Source organism: Perissodus microlepis, unplaced genomic scaffold (assembly GCF_051167445.1).
Source record: "Perissodus microlepis isolate ML-2025 ecotype Zambia unplaced genomic scaffold, ASM5116744v1 scaffold_40, whole genome shotgun sequence".
NCBI classification, from domain to species: Eukaryota; Metazoa; Chordata; class Actinopteri; order Cichliformes; family Cichlidae; genus Perissodus; species Perissodus microlepis.
The window spans coordinates 91-24259 of record NW_028182062.1 but is presented as its reverse complement, the minus strand read 5'-3'; the positions used below and the strand labels follow the sequence as shown (position 1 = coordinate 24259).

General features: G+C 41.8%; 2 protein-coding genes across 2 annotated transcripts in view; both read right to left on the bottom strand.

Moving 5' to 3' along the window:
• Positions 1-19399, bottom strand: part of LOC146360505 (uncharacterized) — a 62436-nt gene extending 43037 nt beyond the window's left edge. The window contains exons 1-5 of the mRNA XM_084922794.1: positions 18436-19399; positions 14611-14748; positions 9481-10647; positions 6112-6471; positions 616-2079 (exon numbers count right to left, since the gene is read on the bottom strand). Of these exons, the coding sequence (XP_084778920.1) occupies positions 616-2079; positions 6112-6471; positions 9481-10647; positions 14611-14748; positions 18436-19170 (3864 nt within the window). The 5' untranslated portion in view covers positions 19171-19399. The remainder of the gene's footprint in view (positions 1-615; positions 2080-6111; positions 6472-9480; positions 10648-14610; positions 14749-18435) is intronic.
• Positions 19400-22000: 2601 nt separating this feature from the next.
• Positions 22001-23551, bottom strand: LOC146360504 (uncharacterized). Its single transcript, XM_084922792.1, has one exon. The coding sequence runs from the start codon at positions 23549-23551 to the stop codon at positions 22136-22138; it is 1416 nt and encodes a 471-aa protein (XP_084778918.1). The 3' UTR covers positions 22001-22135.
• Positions 23552-24169: the final 618 nt, after the last annotated feature.

The following is a 24169-nucleotide window of genomic DNA, read 5'->3' as shown; positions in this document are numbered from 1 at the left end:
CAGGCCGACAGCCGTCTGTGCCACAGTTTATCTCATCTCAGTTTATCTCATGCAGCGCAGGGCTAAATTTAAAATTATTAAATACTTAGGCCAATGTATATTCTTCTATGACAAAAAATACAAGTGTTCATTTAAGCAAATAAACAGAGCCGTAAGAGATGTTTTTCAGAAACTGTTGTCTTTATTTTGATTTGCAACTAACAAATTTTTTTTAAATAATAGAGAGCACAACAAAAACTACAAATTTTAAAAAAAATTTGTAGTTTTTGTTGTGCTCTCTATTATGTGAACCCCTCACCTAATTTGTTATGTTTTTTTTTAACAAATTAAACCCCAACAATCAAATGATCCCCTGTGAGCAAGCACTAGGCACAGTGGAAAGGAAAAACTCCCTTTAAACAGGAAGAAACCTTTGACAGAACCAGGCTCAGGAAGGGGCAGCCATCTGTCACGACTGGTTGGGGGGTGAGAGGCAAAAGAAAAGAAAAATGAGAGCACAAGTTAGACAACATGAGCAGCATTTAGCTAACATGAACAACGTATGGTTTTCTGGACTGTGGATGAAAAGCAGTCCATCATTACTAGTCTTTAAAAGGGAACTAATCCATCACCAAGGTAGCAATATGGCTCAAGGAGGCCATAGACAGAGTTAAATAGGCAATAACTGTCAAGCATTGAAAAGCCCCAGTAAGCTGCAGGTATAATAAGGCCTACTGCGGCAACACCTAAACCTATTTTAAGTAGGCGTTTAGCACCATGACGCCATGAACCACTAGTCGGAACCACGTCAGGAGATGGTTCTGAGACAGGAAAATCAAGCTCTTCGGGTTGAGGACCAAGATTGTCCTGTGTCGGGACCACATCAGAAGGTGGTTCCAAGGCAGGAAAAAAAAGCTCCTCAGGTTCAGGAGCAAGATTCTCCTGTGTCGGGACCACATCAGAAGGTGGTTCCAAGGCAGGAAAAAAAAGCTCCTCAGGTTCAGGAGCAAGATTCTCCTGTGTCGGGACCACATCAGGAGATGGTTCTGAGACAGGAGAAACAAGCTCCTCGGGTTCAGGAGCAAGATTCTCCAGCTGCAGAGGTTCACCAGTGATGTTGTGAACAGCAGCTAATATTTCTTCTTCCTCCTCCCTTCTCAGCTCATCCTTAAGATTATTAATTATTTCTGTTTTCATTTTAAGATGTTCATAAAGTTCATCTATGAGATCTTCGTTATGAACAATCTTGAAATTTTGCTTTTTGACTTTTTCTTCCAGCCAAAATATTTTCAGTGTCAGACTTTCTGTTGTCTTTTCTTGATACTCAAGATTTTGTAAACGTTTCTTGAGATTTGTGTTCGCTGTTTTTAATTTGTTTATCTCAGCAGCAATGCTGCTGTTCTCCTTAAGGAGATATTCTTCTTTTTCGTGAAAGTCACGGCACATCCTCTGAATGGTGCTAACCTGCTCCTGCATTTTAGCCTCCAGAGATTCCACCTGCGACTGCTTTTCATCCAGTGTCTGTCTCACCCGGCGCTGAAGAGTACAAATTTCTCTTTTCAGCTCAACTGTGAGTTCTGTCTTGTGAAATATTTCCCTATATTGTTTTTCTATTATCTCTTCTTTTTTCATTGTTTTATGGTGAGCTTCTCCCACTTGCTGCTCAAGTCTCTCTAAAGAGTCCTTGAGATCTGCGTTCTCTTTTTTTTGCTCGTTTCTCTCACTTTCTATCTGAGACAACTCCGCAGCAATGCTGCTGTTCTGCTCAATGAGAGATTCCGTCTTTTCCAAAAAGTCATGGTGCATTGTCTGAACGTTCTTTTCCTGTTCCTGGAGTTTAGCCTCCAGAGATGCCACCTGTGTCTGATTTTTTTCAGCCTGAGCCTTCATGTGTTTAAGCTTATCTCTTGACTGATGGAAATGATCTTTATAATAATTCTTTTTGCGCTTTAGGGTGCTCAACTCCAACTGGAGTTGTTGAATTTTCATTTGAAGCTCCATAGGGTCAGGTATTTCTCTCTCCATCAACCCATACAGTCTTTGTGATTCCTCTCGAATCTCTCCGTCAGACTGTGAATTATTAAATGCTTCGTTTGACATTTCTTTAAACTCTTAATGCAAAGTGTCGACAAGAAAAAATGTTTGCTTAATTGTTTACGTTTAAAAATAGTCCCTTTCTGAAAGGTTTCTGGTTTGCTAAACACAACTCGCTGTTTCTGAAAACGTTCCAAGTAAAACTGTGTTTGCAAAGGTAAAGAGGGGGTATTTAAGGACTTTCGTGGCTTCGAATTTGACGTCAGCGCTCTTTGAGCCTTTGATCCTTTGTTCATCAAAGGGTCACATGACAGCTGTGCGTAATTCTGCGCATGCTCAGAGAATACCCATTGTGATGCACGGTTTTGTTTTGTTTTGAATTTTTTTAAATACCCTGAAAACAGTGTTGCCAACTTAGCGATTTTGTCGCTGTATTTAGGGAGTTTTCAAACCCCCCTTACCGTCGTTTTTTTTTCTAAAAAGCGACTAGCGACAAATCTGGCGACTTTTTCTGGTGTTATTGGAGGCTTATTTATGACGACTTTTGACGTGAAAGCGCTTGTTGCTCTTACTCTCAACAAGCAGCGGGTGCTGCCGTGGGCACCTCGCTCGTGCCAAAGCGCTCACAGGCGGAGGATAGTCCTCCTCCAGCCGCTATCAGGGCAGGAGATGTTCACGTGCGTCCAAACTGCAAATGAATCGCGCACGAGCAAAGCCGCCGCTCCCGCACTGACTGTAACGCAGTCAATTCTTCTTTTGCTGTTATGCTGTTTTGTGGATCACAAGGTTTAAAACTACTTGTACAACACACACACACACACACAGTAACTCCACCCTAACCTGCAGCTGCAGCGCAAATAACAACGAAAATTATTTGTAAACGTGTCCTGGAGTTTACAGGTGCAGACAGTGCAACAGCTTCCAGGTCATTTATTCTGCCAATATGGCAAGAAGGTAATAACTGCTTCAAGCACTGTCTATATCAGGGGTAGGCAACGCCAGGCCTCGAGGGCCGGTGTCCTGCAGGTTTTAGATCTCACCCTGGGTCAACACACCTGAATCAAATGATTAGGTCATTACCAGCCCCCTGGAGAACTTCAAGACATGTTGAGGAGGTAATTTAGCCATTTGAATCAGCTGTGTTGGTTCAAGGACACATCTAAAACCTGCAGTCACTTTCTCTGAAAAGGGTGAGATCGATGACGAAACTGCAGCTTGTACCCCCAGGACATTGTTATCAAAACCATCTTATAAGGCCTCTCATCTCTCACTGAGAATGGCAAAACACTGCAATTAATTAGACAAAGTGTGTCTCAGGTGCCCCACTAACTTGATATCTTGTTGCCAACTAAGCAAGTGTTTGCTTAGGCAATCCAGACAAGAATTCCAGCAAGCTGCAGGAGGTCACCTGAAACGTCCACCAACTTACTTATGTCAGTATACTTAAATGTGTTAAATTCTAATACCTGAGAATACCTTAAACCTAGCTGTGCACAGGGTTCTCAGGGAGAGCAATACTGAAAGATACTGAGAGACCTGTAGCTTGCTACTGTCAACAACCTTCTACTGCTTAGAAGTATTTCTTATTTGGCTTTCTGTTTTTCTTCTTTTTTTCCATATATAGTGTACATACAGTGTAATGACTGTGAATGCTTCTATGCTGGAAACGTCAGGGCTTTGTGTGCGAGCAGGCGGAGATGAGGATCCAAATGCAGGACTCGAACACAGAATTGTAACTCAAAACCTCAGCTTTATTGCTGGAGAAATTAAAACATGAACACATGTTTTACACATGAAATACTGAACACAGTATAAAACACACAGGCATAATCCGATGGTACGATGCAGCACTGAACAAGGGCAAACACAGGGCTAATATACACAGGGAAGTAATCAGGGAATGGAAAACAGGAGGGAGACACAGCTGGGAGAGATTGGGGCTAACGAGTCAGGGGATCGAAGCTGGACACACTGACATAAGACACAATCCTTCAAAATAAAACAGGAAACAATACACACTAAACTAAGACACGGACTGGACAGAGAGAGACAGACTAGACACTGAACTAAACCAGCAAAAAACATGAGAACACAAAACCTAAGAACTAATCCCTAAACAAGAATAACTAAAACATAGATTAATAATCATCATCATCATCATCATCATCATCATCATCATCATCATCATAACCAACAAAAGCACCAAAAGAGAATAAGAAAACAATCCATAATGCAAAAACACACCAAAACATAACAACTCAAAATACTGGGTCAAACTGACCCAGAACCGTGACAGGTGAGGAGATGTCATTTCAGGACTTAAACCAGACTCTAAGAAATTGCTGTGTCTAATTTTGCGATGCTGCGAGTAACAAACTGGGTTCAGTTTGGAGGTTGAAGAGGAACTTTCCCTCGCCAGGCCGACAGCCGTCTGTGCCACAGTTTATCTCATCTCAGTTTATCTCATGCAGCGCAGGGCTAAATTTAAAATTATTAAATACTTAGGCCAATGTATATTCTTCTATGACAAAAAATACAAGTGTTCATTTAAGCAAATAAACAGAGCCGTAAGAGATGTTTTTCAGAAACTGTTGTCTTTATTTTGATTTGCAACTAACAAATTTTTTTTAAATAATAGAGAGCACAACAAAAACTACAAATTTTAAAAAAAATTGTAGTTTTTGTTGTGCTCTCTATTATGTGAACCCCTCACCTAATTTGTTATGTTTTTTTTTAACAAATTAAACCCCAACAATCAAATGATCCCCTGTGAGCAAGCACTAGGCACAGTGGAAAGGAAAAACTCCCTTTAAACAGGAAGAAACCTTTGACAGAACCAGGCTCAGGAAGGGGCAGCCATCTGTCACGACTGGTTGGGGGGTGAGAGGCAAAAGAAAAGAAAAATGAGAGCACAAGTTAGACAACATGAGCAGCATTTAGCTAACATGAACAACGTATGGTTTTCTGGACTGTGGATGAAAAGCAGTCCATCATTACTAGTCTTTAAAAGGGAACTAATCCATCACCAAGGTAGCAATATGGCTCAAGGAGGCCATAGACAGAGTTAAATAGGCAATAACTGTCAAGCATTGAAAAGCCCCAGTAAGCTGCAGGTATAATAAGGCCTACTGCGGCAACACCTAAACCTATTTTAAGTAGGCGTTTAGCACCATGACGCCATGAACCACTAGTCGGAACCACGTCAGGAGATGGTTCTGAGACAGGAAAATCAAGCTCTTCGGGTTGAGGACCAAGATTGTCCTGTGTCGGGACCACATCAGAAGGTGGTTCCAAGGCAGGAAAAAAAAGCTCCTCAGGTTCAGGAGCAAGATTCTCCTGTGTCGGGACCACATCAGAAGGTGGTTCCAAGGCAGGAAAAAAAAGCTCCTCAGGTTCAGGAGCAAGATTCTCCTGTGTCGGGACCACATCAGGAGATGGTTCTGAGACAGGAGAAACAAGCTCCTCGGGTTCAGGAGCAAGATTCTCCAGCTGCAGAGGTTCACCAGTGATGTTGTGAACAGCAGCTAATATTTCTTCTTCCTCCTCCCTTCTCAGCTCATCCTTAAGATTATTAATTATTTCTGTTTTCATTTTAAGATGTTCATAAAGTTCATCTATGAGATCTTCGTTATGAACAATCTTGAAATTTTGCTTTTTGACTTTTTCTTCCAGCCAAAATATTTTCAGTGTCAGACTTTCTGTTGTCTTTTCTTGATACTCAAGATTTTGTAAACGTTTCTTGAGATTTGTGTTCGCTGTTTTTAATTTGTTTATCTCAGCAGCAATGCTGCTGTTCTCCTTAAGGAGATATTCTTCTTTTTCGTGAAAGTCACAGCACATCCTCTGAATGGTGCTAACCTGCTCCTGCATTTTAGCCTCCAGAGATTCCACCTGCCACTGCTTTTCATCCAGTGTCTGTCTCACCCGGCGCTGAAGAGTACAAATTTCTCTTTTCAGCTCAACTGTGAGTTCTGTCTTGTGAAATATTTCCCTATATTGTTTTTCTATTATCTCTTCTTTTTTCATTGTTTTATGGTGAGCTTCTCCCACTTGCTGCTCAAGTCTCTCTAAAGAGTCCTTGAGATCTGCGTTCTCTTTTTTTTGCTCGTTTCTCTCACTTTCTATCTGAGACAACTCCGCAGCAATGCTGCTGTTCTGCTCAATGAGAGATTCCGTCTTTTCCAAAAAGTCATGGTGCATTGTCTGAACGTTCTTTTCCTGTTCCTGGAGTTTAGCCTCCAGAGATGCCACCTGTGTCTGATTTTTTTCAGCCTGAGCCTTCATGTGTTTAAGCTTATCTCTTGACTGATGGAAATGATCTTTATAATAATTCTTTTTGCGCTTTAGGGTGCTCAACTCCAACTGGAGTTGTTGAATTTTCATTTGAAGCTCCATAGGGTCAGGTATTTCTCTCTCCATCAACCCATACAGTCTTTGTGATTCCTCTCGAATCTCTCCGTCAGACTGTGAATTATTAAATGCTTCGTTTGACATTTCTTTAAACTCTTAATGCAAAGTGTCGACAAGAAAAAATGTTTGCTTAATTGTTTAAGTTTAAAAATAGTCCCTTTCTGAAAGGTTTCTGGTTTGCTAAACACAACTCGCTGTTTCTGAAAACGTTCCAAGTAAAACTGTGTTTGCAAAGGTGAAGAGGGGGTATTTAAGGACTTTCGTGGCTTCGAATTTGACGTCAGCGCTCTTTGAGCCTTTGATCCTTTGTTCGATCAAAGGGTCACATGACAGCTGTGCGTAATTCTGCGCATGCTCAGAGAATACCCATTGTGATGCACGGTTTTGTTTTGTTTTGAATTTTTTTAAATACCCTGAAAACAGTGTTGCCAACTTAGCGATTTTGTCGCTGTATTTAGGGAGTTTTCAAACCCCCCTTACCGTCGTTTTTTTTTCTAAAAAGCGACTAGCGACAAATCTGGCGACTTTTTCTGGTGTTATTGGAGGCTTATTTATGACGACTTTTGACGTGAAAGCGCTTGTTGCTCTTACTCTCAACAAGCAGCGGGTGCTGCCGTGGGCACCTCGCTCGTGCCAAAGCGCTCACAGGCGGAGGATAGTCCTCCTCCAGCCGCTATCAGGGCAGGAGATGTTCACGTGCGTCCAAACTGCAAATGAATCGCGCACGAGCAAAGCCGCCGCTCCCGCACTGACTGTAACGCAGTCAATTCTTCTTTTGCTGTTATGCTGTTTTGTGGATCACAAGGTTTAAAACTACTTGTAAACACACACACACACACACAGTAACTCCACCCTAACCTGCAGCTGCAGCGCAAATAACAACGAAAATTATTTGTAAACGTGTCCTGGAGTTTACAGGTGCAGACAGTGCAACAGCTTCCAGGTCATTTATTCTGCCAATATGGCAAGAAGGTAATAACTGCTTCAAGCACTGTCTATATCAGGGGTAGGCAACGCCAGGCCTCGAGGGCCGGTGTCCTGCAGGTTTTAGATCTCACCCTGGGTCAACACACCTGAATCAAATGATTAGGTCATTACCAGCCCCCTGGAGAACTTCAAGACATGTTGAGGAGGTAATTTAGCCATTTGAATCAGCTGTGTTGGTTCAAGGACACATCTAAAACCTGCAGTCACTTTCTCTGAAAAGGGTGAGATCGATGACGAAACTGCAGCTTGTACCCCCAGGACATTGTTATCAAAACCATCTTATAAGGCCTCTCATCTCTCACTGAGAATGGCAAAACACTGCAATTAATTAGACAAAGTGTGTCTCAGGTGCCCCACTAACTTGATATCTTGTTGCCAACTAAGCAAGTGTTTGCTTAGGCAATCCAGACAAGAATTCCAGCAAGCTGCAGGAGGTCACCTGAAACGTCCACCAACTTACTTATGTCAGTATACTTAAATGTGTTAAATTCTAATACCTGAGAATACCTTAAACCTAGCTGTGCACAGGGTTCTCAGGGAGAGCAATACTGAAAGATACTGAGAGACCTGTAGCTTGCTACTGTCAACAACCTTCTACTGCTTAGAAGTATTTCTTATTTGGCTTTCTGTTTTTCTTCTTTTTTTCACATATAGTGTACATACAGTGTAATGACTGTGAATGCTTCTATGCTGGAAACGTCAGGGCTTTGTGTGCGAGCAGGCGGAGATGAGGATCCAAATGCAGGACTCGAACACAGAATTGTAACTCAAAACCTCAGCTTTATTGCTGGAGAAATTAAAACATGAACAGAACAAGGATAGTGAAAACGAAAATACTGAACACAGTATAAAACACACAGGCATAATCCGATGGTATGATGCAGCACTGAACAAGGGCAAACACAGGGCTAATATACACAGGGAAGTAATCAGGGAATGGAAAACAGGAGGGAGACACAGCTGGGAGAGATTGGGGCTAACGAGTCAGGGGATCGAAGCTGGACACACTGACATAAGACACAATCCTTCAAAATAAAACAGGAAACAATACACACTAAACTAAGACACGGACTGGACAGAGAGAGACAGACTAGACACTGAACTAAACCAGCAAGAAACATGAGAACACAAAACCTAAGAACTAATCCCTAAACAAGAATAACTAAAACATAGATTAATAATCACCATCATCATCATAACCAACAAAAGCACCACAAGAGAATAAGAAAACAATCCATAATGCCAAAACACACCAAAACATAACAACTCAAAATACTGGGTCAAACTGACCCAGAACCGTGACAGGTGAGGAGATGTCATTTCAGGACTTAAACCAGACTCTAAGAAATTGCTGTGTCTAATTTTGCGATGCTGCGAGTAACAAACTGGGTTCAGTTTGGAGGTTGAAGAGGAACTTTCCCTCGCCAGGCCGACAGCCGTCTGTGCCACAGTTTATCTCATCTCAGTTTATCTCATGCAGCGCAGGGCTAAATTTAAAATTATTAAATACTTAGGCCAATGTATATTCTTCTATGACAAAAAATACAAGTGTTCATTTAAGCAAATAAACAGAGCCGTAAGAGATGTTTTTCAGAAACTGTTGTCTTTATTTTGATTTGCAACTAACAAATTTTTTTAAAATAATAGAGAGCACAACAAAAACTACAAATTTTAAAAAAAAATTGTAGTTTTTGTTGTGCTCTCTATTATGTGAACCCCTCACCTAATTTGTTATGTTTTTTTTTAACAAATTAAACCCCAACAATCAAATGATCCCCTGTGAGCAAGCACTAGGCACAGTGGAAAGGAAAAACTCCCTTTAAACAGGAAGAAACCTTTGACAGAACCAGGCTCAGGAAGGGGCAGCCATCTGTCACGACTGGTTGGGGGGTGAGAGGCAAAAGAAAAGAAAAATGAGAGCACAAGTTAGCTAAATGTTGCTCATGTTGTCTAACATGAACAACGTATGGTTTTCTGGACTGTGGATGAAAAGCAGTCCATCATTATTAGTCTTTAAAAGGGAACTAATCCATCACCAAGGTAGCAATATGGCTCAAGGAGGCCATAGACAGAGTTAAATAGGCAATAACTGTCAAGCATTGAAAAGCCCCAGTAAGCTGCAGGTATAATAAGGCCTACTGCGGCAACACCTAAACCTATTTTAAGTAGGCGTTTGCCACCATGATGCCATGAACCACTAGTCGGAATCACGTCAAGAGATGGTTCTGAGACAGGAGAATCAAGCGCTTCAGGTTGAAGCGCTTGATTCTCCTGTGTCGGGATCACATCAGGAGGTGGTTCCAAGGCAGGAAAAAAAAGCTCCTCAGGTTCAGGAGCAAGATTCTCCTGTGTCAGGACCACATCAGGAGGTGGTTCCAAGGCAGGAAAAAAAAGCTCCTCAGGTTCAGGAGCAAGATTCTCCTGTGTCGGGACCACATCAGGAGGTGGTTCCAAGGCAGGAAAAAAAAGCTCCTCAGGTTCAGGAGCAAGATTCTCCAGCTGCAGAGCCTCCAGAGATTCCACCTGTGCCTGTTTTTCGTCCTGAGCCTGTCTCACCCGACGCTGAAGAGTATATATTTCTTTTTTCAGCTCAACTATCTGTTCTGTCTTTTGATCTATTTCTCTATTCTGTTTTTCTATTATCGCTTCTTTTTTTGTTATTTTATGGTGAGCTTCTCCCACTTGGTGCTCAAGTCTCTCTAACGCTTCCTTGAGATCTGCGTTCTCTTTCTTTTGTTCATTTCGCTGACTTTCTATCTGAGACAACTCCGCAGCAATGCTGCTTTTCTGCTCAAGGAGAGATTCTTCCATTCCCAGAAAGTCACGGTGCATCGTCTGAATGGTGTTAACCTGTTCCTGCAATTTGGCCTCCAGAGATTCCACCTGTGACTGTTTTTCATCCAGAGCCTGTCTCACCCGACGCTGAAGTGTACATATTTCTTCTTTCAGCTCATCTGACTGTTGAGTCACTTCTTCAAGCTCAACCATGCCTTCCCTAAAATGGATATTCCTGTCATGCACATCTGTACTAATTTGTTCACGCTCATTTTTAAAGCGATAGTAATTTTTTTTGTAATAATTCTTTTTGCGCTTTAGGGTGCTTAACTCCAACTGGAGTTCTTGTATTTTCATTTGAAGGTCCCTAGGCTCCGATATTTCTCTCTCCACTAACCCATATAGTTCGTGTGATTCCACTCGAATCTCTCCGTCAGACTGTGAATTATTAAATGTTTCGTTTGACATTTCTTTAAACTCTTAATGCAAAGTGTCGACAAGAAAAAATGTTTGCTTAATTGTTTAAGTTTAAAAATAGTCCCTTTCTGAAAGGTTTCTGGTTTGCTAAACACAACTCGCTGTTTCTGAAAACGTTCCAAGTAAAACTGTGTTTGCAAAGGTGAAGAGGGGGTATTTAAGGACTTTCGTGGCTTCGAATTTGACGTCAGCGCTCTTTGAGCCTTTGATCCTTTGTTCGATCAAAGGGTCACATGACAGCTGCGCGTAATTCTGCGCATGCTCAGAGAATACCCATTGTGATGCACGGTTTTGTTTTGTTTTGAATTTTTTTAAATACCCTGAAAACAGTGTTGCCAACTTAGCGATTTTGTCGCTGTATTTAGGGAGTTTTCAAACCCCCCTTACCGTCGTTTTTTTTTTTCTAAAAAGCGACTAGCGACAAATCTGGCGACTTTTTCTGGTGTTATTGGAGGCTTATTTATGACGACTTTTGACGTGAAAGCGCTTGTTGCTCTTACTCTCAACAAGCAGCGGGTGCTGCCGTGGGCACCTCGCTCGTGCCAAAGCGCTCACAGGCGGAGGATAGTCCTCCTCCAGCCGCTATCAGGGCAGGAGATGTTCACGTGCGTCCAAACTGCAAATGAATCGTGCACGAGCAAAGCCGCCGCTCCCGCACTGACTGTAACGCAGTCAATTCTTCTTTTGCTGTTATGCTGTTTTGTGGATCACAAGGTTTAAAACTACTTGTAAACACACACACACACACACACACACACACACACACACAGTAACTCCACCCTAACCTGCAGCTGCAGCGCAAATAACAACGAAAATTATTTGTAAACGTGTCCTGGAGTTTACAGGTGCAGACAGTGCAACAGCTTCCAGGTCATTTATTCTGCCAATATGGCAAGAAGGTAATAACTGCTTCAAGCACTGTCTATATCAGGGGTAGGCAACGCCAGGCCTCGAGGGCCGGTGTCCTGCAGGTTTTAGATCTCACCCTGGGTCAACACACCTGAATCAAATGATTAGGTCATTACCAGCCCCCTGGAGAACTTCAAGACATGTTGAGGAGGTAATTTAGCCATTTGAATCAGCTGTGTTGGTTCAAGGACACATCTAAAACCTGCAGTCACTTTCTCTGAAAAGGGTGAGATCGATGACGAAACTGCAGCTTGTACCCCCAGGACATTGTTATCAAAACCATCTTATAAGGCCTCTCATCTCTCACTGAGAATGGCAAAACACTGCAATTAATTAGACAAAGTGTGTCTCAGGTGCCCCACTAACTTGATATCTTGTTGCCAACTAATCAAGTGTTTGCTTAGGCAATCCAGACAAGAATTCCAGCAAGCTGCAGGAGGTCACCTGAAACGTCCACCAACTTACTTATGTCAGTATACTTAAATGTGTTAAATTCTAATACCTGAGAATACCTTAAACCTAGCTGTGCACAGGGTTCTCAGGGAGAGCAATACTGAAAGATACTGAGAGACCTGTAGCTTGCTACTGTCAACAACCTTCTACTGCTTAGAAGTATTTCTTATTTGGCTTTCTGTTTTTCTTCTTTTTTTCATATATAGTGTACATACAGTGTAATGACTGTGAATGCTTCTATGCTGGAAACGTCAGGGCTTTGTGTGCGAGCAGGCGGAGATGAGGATCCAAATGCAGGACTCGAACACAGAATTGTAACTCAAAACCTCAGCTTTATTGCTGGAGAAATTAAAACATGAACAGAACAAGGATAGTGAAAACGAAAATACTGAACACAGTATAAAACACACAGGCATAATCCGATGGTACGATGCAGCACTGAGCAAGGGCAAACACAGGGCTAATATACACAGGGAAGTAATCAGGGAATGGAAAACAGGAGGGAGACACAGCTGGGAGAGATTGGGGCTAACGAGTCAGGGGATCGAAGCTGGACACACTGACATAAGACACAATCCTTCAAAATAAAACAGGAAACAATACACACTAAACTAAGACACGGACTGGACAGAGAGAGACAGACTAGACACTGAACTAAACCAGCAAGAAACATGAGAACACAAAACCTAAGAACTAATCCCTAAACAAGAATAACTAAAACATAGATTAATAATCACCATCATCATCATAACCAACAAAAGCACCACAAGAGAATAAGAAAACAATCCATAATGCAAAAACACACCAAAACATAACAACTCAAAATACTGGGTCAAACTGACCCAGAACCGTGACAGGTGAGGAGATGTCATTTCAGGACTTAAACCAGACTCTAAGAAATTGCTGTGTCTAATTTTGCGATGCTGCGAGTAACAAACTGGGTTCAGTTTGGAGGTTGAAGAGGAACTTTCCCTCGCCAGGCCGACAGCCGTCTGTGCTACAGTTTATCTCATCTCAGTTTATCTCATGCAGCGCAGGGCTAAATTTAAAATTATTAAATACTTAGGCCAATGTATATTCTTCTATGACAAAAAATACAAGTGTTCATTTAAGCAAATAAACAGAGCCGTAAGAGATGTTTTTCAGAAACTGTTGTCTTTATTTTGATTTGCAACTAACAAATTTTTTTAAAATAATAGAGAGCACAACAAAAACTACAAATTTTAAAAAAAAATTTGTAGTTTTTGTTGTGCTCTCTATTATGTGAACCCCTCACCTAATTTGTTATGTTTTTTTTTAACAAATTAAACCCCAACAATCAAATGATCCCCTGTGAGCAAGCACTAGGCACAGTGGAAAGGAAAAACTCCCTTTAAACAGGAAGAAACCTTTGACAGAACCAGGCTCAGGAAGGGGCAGCCATCTGTCACGACTGGTTGGGGGGTGAGAGGCAAAAGAAAAGAAAAATGAGAGCACAAGTTAGACAACATGAGCAGCATTTAGCTAACATGAACAACGTATGGTTTTCTGGACTGTGGATGAAAAGCAGTCCATCATTACTAGTCTTTAAAAGGGAACTAATCCATCACCAAGGTAGCAATATGGCTCAAGGAGGCCATAGACAGAGTTAAATAGGCAATAACTGTCAAGCATTGAAAAGCCCCAGTAAGCTGCAGGTATAATAAGGCCTACTGCGGCAACACCTAAACCTATTTTAAGTAGGCGTTTAGCACCATGACGCCATGAACCACTAGTCGGAACCACGTCAGGAGATGGTTCTGAGACAGGAAAATCAAGCTCTTCGGGTTGAGGACCAAGATTGTCCTGTGTCGGGACCACATCAGAAGGTGGTTCCAAGGCAGGAAAAAAAAGCTCCTCAGGTTCAGGAGCAAGATTCTCCTGTGTCGGGACCACATCAGGAGATGGTTCTGAGACAGGAGAAACAAGCTCCTCGGGTTCAGGAGCAAGATTCTCCAGCTGCAGAGGTTCACCAGTGATGTTGTGAACAGCAGCTAATATTTCTTCTTCCTCCTCCCTTCTCAGCTCATCCTTAAGATTATTAATTATTTCTGTTTTCATTTTAAGATGTTCATAAAGTTCATCTATGAGATCTTCGTTATGAACAATCTTGAAATTTTGCTTTTTGACTTTTTCTTCCAGCCAAAATATTTTCAGTGTCAGACTTTCTGTTGTCTTTTCTTGATACTCAAGATTTTGTAAACGTTTCTTGAGATTTGTGTTCGCTGTTTTTAATTTGTTTATCTCAGCAGCAATGCTGCTGTTCTCCTTAAGGAGATATTCTTCTTTTTCGTGAAAGTCACAGCACATCCTCTGAATGGTGCTAACCTGCTCCTGCATTTTAGCCTCCAGAGATTCCACCTGCCACTGCTTTTCATCCAGTGTCTGTCTCACCCGGCGCTGAAGAGTACAAATTTCTCTTTTCAGCTCAACTGTGAGTTCTGTCTTGTGAAATATTTCCCTATATTGTTTTTCTATTATCTCTTCTTTTTTCATTGTTTTATGGTGAGCTTCTCCCACTTGCTGCTCAAGTCTCTCTAAAGAGTCCTTGAGATCTGCGTTCTCTTTTTTTTGCTCGTTTCTCTCACTTTCTATCTGAGACAACTCCGCAGCAATGCTGCTGTTCTGCTCAATGAGAGATTCCGTCTTTTCCAAAAAGTCATGGTGCATTGTCTGAACGTTCTTTTCCTGTTCCTGGAGTTTAGCCTCCAGAGATGCCACCTGTGTCTGATTTTTTTCAGCCTGAGCCTTCATGTGTTTAAGCTTATCTCTTGACTGATGGAAATGATCTTTATAATAATTCTTTTTGCGCTTTAGGGTGCTCAACTCCAACTGGAGTTGTTGAATTTTCATTTGAAGCTCCATAGGGTCAGGTATTTCTCTCTCCATCAACCCATACAGTCTTTGTGATTCCTCTCGAATCTCTCCGTCAGACTGTGAATTATTAAATGCTTCGTTTGACATTTCTTTAAACTCTTAATGCAAAGTGTCGACAAGAAAAAATGTTTGCTTAATTGTTTAAGTTTAAAAATAGTCCCTTTCTGAAAGGTTTCTGGTTTGCTAAACACAACTCGCTGTTTCTGAAAACGTTCCAAGTAAAACTGTGTTTGCAAAGGTGAAGAGGGGGTATTTAAGGACTTTCGTGGCTTCGAATTTGACGTCAGCGCTCTTTGAGCCTTTGATCCTTTGTTCATCAAAGGGTCACATGACAGCTGTGCGTAATTCTGCGCATGCTCAGAGAATACCCATTGTGATGCACGGTTTTGTTTTGTTTTGAATTTTTTTAAATACCCTGAAAACAGTGTTGCCAACTTAGCGATTTTGTCGCTGTATTTAGGGAGTTTTCAAACCCCCCTTACCGTCGTTTTTTTTTTCTAAAAAGCGACTAGCGACAAATCTGGCGACTTTTTCTGGTGTTATTGGAGGCTTATTTATGACGACTTTTGACGTGAAAGCGCTTGTTGCTCTTACTCTCAACAAGCAGCGGGTGCTGCCGTGGGCACCTCGCTCGTGCCAAAGCGCTCACAGGCGGAGGATAGTCCTCCTCCAGCCGCTATCAGGGCAGGAGATGTTCACGTGCGTCCAAACTGCAAATGAATCGCGCACGAGCAAAGCCGCCGCTCCCGCACTGACTGTAACGCAGTCAATTCTTCTTTTGCTGTTATGCTGTTTTGTGGATCACAAGGTTTAAAACTACTTGTAAACACACACACACACACACACACACAGTAACTCCACCCTAACCTGCAGCTGCAGCGCAAATAACAACGAAAATTATTTGTAAACGTGTCCTGGAGTTTACAGGTGCAGACAGTGCAACAGCTTCCAGGTCATTTATTCTGCCAATATGGCAAGAAGGTAATAACTGCTTCAAGCACTGTCTATATCAGGGGTAGGCAACGCCAGGCCTCGAGGGCCGGTGTCCTGCAGGTTTTAGATCTCACCCTGGGTCAACACACCTGAATCAAATGATTAGGTCATTACCAGCCCCCTGGAGAACTTCAAGACATGTTGAGGAGGTAATTTAGCCATTTGAATCAGCTGTGTTGGTTCAAGGACACATCTAAAACCTGCAGTCACTTTCTCTGAAAAGGGTGAGATCGATGACGAAACTGCAGCTTGTACCCCCAGGACATTGTTATCAAAACCATCTTATAAGGCCTCTCATCTCTCACTGAGAATGGCAAAACACTGCAATTAATTAGACAAAGTGTGTCTCAGGTGCCCCACTAACTTGATATCTTGTTGCCAACTAAGCAAGTGTTTGCTTAGGCAATCCAGACAAGAATTCCAGCAAGCTGCAGGAGGTCACCTGAAACGTCCACCAACTTACTTATGTCAGTATACTTAAATGTGTTAAATTCTAATACCTGAGAATACCTTAAACCTAGCTGTGCACAGGGTTCTCAGGGAGAGCAATACTGAAAGATACTGAGAGACCTGTAGCTTGCTACTGTCAACAACCTTCTACTGCTTAGAAGTATTTCTTATTTGGCTTTCTGTTTTTCTTCTTTTTTTCATATATAGTGTACATACAGTGTAATGACTGTGAATGCTTCTATGCTGGAAACGTCAGGGCTTTGTGTGCGAGCAGGCGGAGATGAGGATCCAAATGCAGGACTCGAACACAGAATTGTAACTCAAAACCTCAGCTTTATTGCTGGAGAAATTAAAACATGAACACATGTTTTACACATGAAATACTGAACACAGTATAAAACACACAGGCATAATCCGATGGTACGATGCAGCACTGAACAAGGGCAAACACAGGGCTAATATACACAGGGAAGTAATCAGGGAATGGAAAACAGGAGGGAGACACAGCTGGGAGAGATTGGGGCTAACGAGTCAGGGGATCGAAGCTGGACACACTGACATAAGACACAATCCTTCAAAATAAAACAGGAAACAATACACACTAAACTAAGACACGGACTGGACAGAGAGAGACAGACTAGACACTGAACTAAACCAGCAAAAAACATGAGAACACAAAACCTAAGAACTAATCCCTAAACAAGAATAACTAAAACATAGATTAATAATCACCATCATCATCATCATCATCATCATCATCATAACCAACAAAAGCACCACAAGAGAATAAGAAAACAATCCATAATGCAAAAACACACCAAAACATAACAACTCAAAATACTGGGTCAAACTGACCCAGAACCGTGACAGGTGAGGAGATGTCATTTCAGGACTTAAACCAGACTCTAAGAAATTGCTGTGTCTAATTTTGCGATGCTGCGAGTAACAAACTGGGTTCAGTTTGGAGGTTGAAGAGGAACTTTCCCTCGCCAGGCCGACAGCCGTCTGTGCCACAGTTTATCTCATCTCAGTTTATCTCATGCAGCGCAGGGCTAAATTTAAAATTATTAAATACTTAGGCCAATGTATATTCTTCTATGACAAAAAATACAAGTGTTCATTTAAGCAAATAAACAGAGCCGTAAGAGATGTTTTTCAGAAACTGTTGTCTTTATTTTGATTTGCAACTAACAAATTTTTTTAAAATAATAGAGAGCACAACAAAAACTACAAATTTTAAAAAAAAATTGTAGTTTTTGTTGTGCTCTCTATTATGTGAACCCCTCACCTAATTTGTTATGTTTTTTTTTAACAAATTAAACCCCAACAATCAAATGATCCCCTGTGAGCAAGCACTAGGCACAGTGGAAAGGAAAAACTCCCTTTAAACAGGAAGAAACCTTTGACAGAACCAGGCTCAGGAAGGGGCAGCCATCTGTCACGACTGGTTGGGGGGTGAGAGGCAAAAGAAAAGAAAAATGAGAGCACAAGTTAGCTAAATGTTGCTCATGTTGTCTAACATGAACAACGTATGGTTTTCTGGACTGTGGATGAAAAGCAGTCCATCATTATTAGTCTTTAAAAGGGAACTAATCCATCACCAAGGTAGCAATATGGCTCAAGGAGGCCATAGACAGAGTTAAATAGGCAATAACTGTCAAGCATTGAAAAGCCCCAGTAAGCTGCAGGTATAATAAGGCCTACTGCGGCAACACCTAAACCTATTTTAAGTAGGCGTTTGCCACCATGATGCCATGAACCACTAGTCGGAATCACGTCAAGAGATGGTTCTGAGACAGGAGAATCAAGCGCTTCAACCTGAAGCGCTTGATTCTCCTGTGTCGGGATCACATCAGGAGGTGGTTCCAAGGCAGGAAAAAAAAGCTCCTCAGGTTCAGGAGCAAGATTCTCCTGTGTCAGGACCACATCAGGAGGTGGTTCCAAGGCAGGAAAAAAAAGCTCCTCAGGTTCAGGAGCAAGATTCTCCTGTGTCGGGACCACATCAGGAGGTGGTTCCAAGGCAGGAAAAAAAAGCTCCTCAGGTTCAGGAGCAAGATTCTCCAGCTGCAGAGCCTCCAGAGATTCCACCTGTGCCTGTTTTTCGTCCTGAGCCTGTCTCACCCGACGCTGAAGAGTATATATTTCTTTTTTCAGCTCAACTATCTGTTCTGTCTTTTGATCTATTTCTCTATTCTGTTTTTCTATTATCGCTTCTTTTTTTGTTATTTTATGGTGAGCTTCTCCCACTTGGTGCTCAAGTCTCTCTAACGCTTCCTTGAGATCTGCGTTCTCTTTCTTTTGTTCATTTCGCTGACTTTCTATCTGAGACAACTCCGCAGCAATGCTGCTTTTCTGCTCAAGGAGAGATTCTTCCATTCCCAGAAAGTCACGGTGCATCGTCTGAATGGTGTTAACCTGTTCCTGCAATTTGGCCTCCAGAGATTCCACCTGTGACTGTTTTTCATCCAGAGCCTGTCTCACCCGACGCTGAAGTGTACATATTTCTTCTTTCAGCTCATCTGACTGTTGAGTCACTTCTTCAAGCTCAACCATGCCTTCCCTAAAATGGATATTCCTGTCATGCACATCTGTACTAATTTGTTCACGCTCATTTTTAAAGCGATAGTAATTTTTTTTGTAATAATTCTTTTTGCGCTTTAGGGTGCTTAACTCCAACTGGAGTTCTTGTATTTTCATTTGAAGGTCCCTAGGCTCCGATATTTCTCTCTCCACTAACCCATATAGTTCGTGTGATTCCGCTGGAATCTCTCCGTCAGACTGTGAATTATTAAATGTTTCGTTTGACATTTCTTTAAACTCTTAATGCAAAGTGTCGACAAGAAAAAAAGTTTGCTTAATTGTTTAAGTTTAAAAATAGTCCCTTTCTGAAAGGTTTCTGGTTTGCTAAACACAACTCGCTGTTTCTGAAAACGTTCCAAGTAAAACTGTGTTTGCAAAGGTGAAGAGGGGGTATTTAAGGACTTTCGTGGCTTCGAATTTGACGTCAGCGCTCTTTGAGCCTTTGATCCTTTGTTCGATCAAAGGGTCACATGACAGCTGCGCGTAATTCTGCGCATGCTCAGAGAATACCCATTGTGATGCACGGTTTTGTTTTGTTTTGAATTTTTTTAAATACCCTGAAAACAGTGTTGCCAACTTAGCGATTTTGTCGCTGTATTTAGGGAGTTTTCAAACCCCCCTTACCGTCGTTTTTTTTTTTCTAAAAAGCGACTAGCGACAAATCTGGCGACTTTTTCTGGTGTTATTGGAGGCTTATTTAGGACGACTTTTGACGTGAAAGCGCTTGTTGCTCTTACTCTCAACAAGCAGCGGGTGCTGCCGTGGGCACCTCGCTCGTGCCAAAGCGCTCACAGGCGGAGGATAGTCCTCCTCCAGCCGCTATCAGGGCAGGAGATGTTCACGTGCGTCCAAACTGCAAATGAATCGTGCACGAGCAAAGCCGCCGCTCCCGCACTGACTGTAACGCAGTCAATTCTTCTTTTGCTGTTATGTGGATCACAAGGTTTAAAACTACTTGTAAACACACACACACACACACACACACACACACACACACACACAGTAACTCCACCCTAACCTGCAGCTGCAGCGCAAATAACAACGAAAATTATTTGTAAACGTGTCCTGGAGTTTACAGGTGCAGACAGTGCAACAGCTTCCAGGTCATTTATTCTGCCAATATGGCAAGAAGGTAATAACTGCTTCAAGCACTGTCTATATCAGGGGTAGGCAACGCCAGGCCTCGAGGGCCGGTGTCCTGCAGGTTTTAGATCTCACCCTGGGTCAACACACCTGAATCAAATGATTAGGTCATTACCAGCCCCCTGGAGAACTTCAAGACATGTTGAGGAGGTAATTTAGCCATTTGAATCAGCTGTGTTGGTTCAAGGACACATCTAAAACCTGCAGTCACTTTCTCTGAAAAGGGTGAGATCGATGACGAAACTGCAGCTTGTACCCCCAGGACATTGTTATCAAAACCATCTTATAAGGCCTCTCATCTCTCACTGAGAATGGCAAAACACTGCAATTAATTAGACAAAGTGTGTCTCAGGTGCCCCACTAACTTGATATCTTGTTGCCAACTAAGCAAGTGTTTGCTTAGGCAATCCAGACAAGAATTCCAGCAAGCTGCAGGAGGTCACCTGAAACGTCCACCAACTTACTTATGTCAGTATACTTAAATGTGTTAAATTCTAATACCTGAGAATACCTTAAACCTAGCTGTGCACAGGGTTCTCAGGGAGAGCAATACTGAAAGATACTGAGAGACCTGTAGCTTGCTACTGTCAACAACCTTCTACTGCTTAGAAGTATTTCTTATTTGGCTTTCCGTTTTTCTTCTTTTTTTCATATATAGTGTACATACAGTGTAATGACTGTGAATGCTTCTATGCTGGAAACATCAGGGCTTTGTCTGCGAGCAGGCGGAGATGAGGATTCAAATGCAGGACTCGAACACAGAATTGTAACTCAAAACCTCAGCTTTATTGCTGGAGAAATTAAAACATGAACAGAACAAGGATAGTGAAAACGAAAATACTGAACACAGTATAAAAAACACACAGGCATAATCCGATGGCACGATGCAGCACTGAACAAGGGCAAACACAGGGCTAATATACACAGGGAAGTAATCAGGGAATGGAAAACAGGAGGGAGACACAGCTGGGAGAGATTGGGGCTAACGAGTCAGGGGATCGAAGCTGGACACACTGACATAAGACACAATCCTTCAAAATAAAACAGGAAACAATACACACTAAACTAAGACACGGACTGGACAGAGAGAGACAGACTAGACACTGAACTAAACCAGCAAAAAACATGAGACACAAAACCTAAGAACTAATCCCTAAACAAGAATAACTAAAACATAGATTAATAATCACCATCATCATCATCATCATCATCATCATCATCATCATCATCATAACCAACAAAAGCACCACAAGAGAATAAGAAAACAATCCATAATGCAAAAACACACCAAAACATAACAACTCAAAATACTGGGTCAAACTGACCCAGAACCGTGACAGGTGAGGAGATGTCATTTCAGGACTTAAACCAGACTCTAAGAAATTGCTGTGTCTAATTTTGCGATGCTGCGAGTAACAAACTGGGTTCAGTTTGGAGGTTGAAGAGGAACTTTCCCTCGCCAGGCCGACAGCCGTCTGTGCCACAGTTTATCTCATCTCAGTTTATCTCATGCAGCGCAGGGCTAAATTTAAAATTATTAAATACTTAGGCCAATGTATATTCTTCTATGACAAAAGATACAAGTGTTCATTTAAGCAAATAAACAGAGCCGTAAGAGATGTTTTTCAGAAACTGTTGTCTTTATTTTGATTTGCAACTAACAAATTTTTTTAAAATAATAGAGAGCACAACAAAAACTACAAATTTTAAAAAAAATTTGTAGTTTTTGTTGTGCTCTCTATTATGTGAACCCCTCACCTAATTTGTTATGTTTTTTTTTTTAACAAATTAAACCCCAACAATCAAATGATCCCCTGTGAGCAAGCACTAGGCACAGTGGAAAGGAAAAACTCCCTTTAAACAGGAAGAAACCTTTGACAGAACCAGGCTCAGGAAGGGGCAGCCATCTGTCACGACTGGTTGGGGGGTGAGAGGCAAAAGAAAAGAAAAATGAGAGCACAAGTTAGACAACATGAGCAGCATTTAGCTAACATGAACAACGTATGGTTTTCTGGACTGTGGATGAAAAGCAGTCCATCATTACTAGTCTTTAAAAGGGAACTAATCCATCACCAAGGTAGCAATATGGCTCAAGGAGGCCATAGACAGAGTTAAATAGGCAATAACTGTCAAGCATTGAAAAGCCCCAGTAAGCTGCAGGTATAATAAGGCCTACTGCGGCAACACCTAAACCTATTTTAAGTAGGCGTTTAGCACCATGACGCCATGAACCACTAGTCGGAACCACGTCAGGAGATGGTTCTGAGACAGGAAAATCAAGCTCTTCGGGTTGAGGACCAAGATTGTCCTGTGTCGGGACCACATCAGAAGGTGGTTCCAAGGCAGGAAAAAAAAGCTCCTCAGGTTCAGGAGCAAGATTCTCCTGTGTCGGGACCACATCAGGAGATGGTTCTGAGACAGGAGAAACAAGCTCCTCGGGTTCAGGAGCAAGATTCTCCAGCTGCAGAGGTTCACCAGTGATGTTGTGAACAGCAGCTAATATTTCTTCTTCCTCCTCCCTTCTCAGCTCATCCTTAAGATTATTAATTATTTCTGTTTTCATTTTAAGATGTTCATAAAGTTCATCTATGAGATCTTCGTTATGAACAATCTTGAAATTTTGCTTTTTGACTTTTTCTTCCAGCCAAAATATTTTCAGTGTCAGACTTTCTGTTGTCTTTTCTTGATACTCAAGATTTTGTAAACGTTTCTTGAGATTTGTGTTCGCTGTTTTTAATTTGTTTATCTCAGCAGCAATGCTGCTGTTCTCCTTAAGGAGATATTCTTCTTTTTCGTGAAAGTCACGGCACATCCTCTGAATGGTGCTAACCTGCTCCTGCATTTTAGCCTCCAGAGATTCCACCTGCCACTGCTTTTCATCCAGTGTCTGTCTCACCCGGCGCTGAAGAGTACAAATTTCTCTTTTCAGCTCAACTGTGAGTTCTGTCTTGTGAAATATTTCCCTATATTGTTTTTCTATTATCGCTTCTTTTTTCATTGTTTTATGGTGAGCTTCTCCCACTTGCTGCTCAAGTCTCTCTAAAGAGTCCTTGAGATCTGCGTTCTCTTTTTTTTGCTCGTTTCTCTCACTTTCTATCTGAGACAACTCCGCAGCAATGCTGCTGTTCTGCTCAATGAGAGATTCCGTCTTTTCCAAAAAGTCATGGTGCATTGTCTGAACGTTCTTTTCCTGTTCCTGGAGTTTAGCCTCCAGAGATGCCACCTGTGTCTGATTTTTTTCAGCCTGAGCCTTCATGTGTTTAAGCTTATCTCTTGACTGATGGAAATGATCTTTATAATAATTCTTTTTGCGCTTTAGGGTGCTCAACTCCAACTGGAGTTGTTGAATTTTCATTTGAAGCTCCATAGGGTCAGGTATTTCTCTCTCCATCAACCCATACAGTCTTTGTGATTCCTCTCGAATCTCTCCGTCAGACTGTGAATTATTAAATGTTTCGTTTGACATTTCTTTAAACTCTTAATGCAAAGTGTCGACAAGAAAAAAAGTTTGCTTAATTGTTTAAGTTTAAAAATAGTCCCTTTCTGAAAGGTTTCTGGTTTGCTAAACACAACTCGCTGTTTCTGAAAACGTTCCAAGTAAAACTGTGTTTGCAAAGGTGAAGAGGGGGTATTTAAGGACTTTCGTGGCTTCGAATTTGACGTCAGCGCTCTTTGAGCCTTTGATCCTTTGTTCGATCAAAGGGTCACATGACAGCTGTGCGTAATTCTGCGCATGCTCAGAGAATACCCATTGTGACGCACGGTTTTTTTTGTTTTGAATTTTTTTAAATACCCTGAAAACAGTGTTGCCAACTTAGCGATTTTGTCGCTGTATTTAGGGAGTTTTCAAACCCCCCTTACCGTCGTTTTTTTTTTTCTAAAAAGCGACTAGCGACAAATCTGGCGACTTTTTCTGGTGTTATTGGAGGCTTATTTATGACGACTTTTGACGTGAAAGCGCTTGTTGCTCTTACTCTCAACAAGCAGCGGGTGCTGCCGTGGGCACCTCGCTCGTGCCAAAGCGCTCACAGGCGGAGGATAGTCCTCCTCCAGCCGCTATCAGGGCAGGAGATGTTCACGTGCG

Bases quoted from the DNA above. Each gene is read 5' to 3' on its own strand.
- LOC146360504 (XM_084922792.1), bottom strand. From the start codon at position 23,551: ATGTCAAACGAAACATTTAATAATTCACAGTCTGACGGAGAGATTCGA.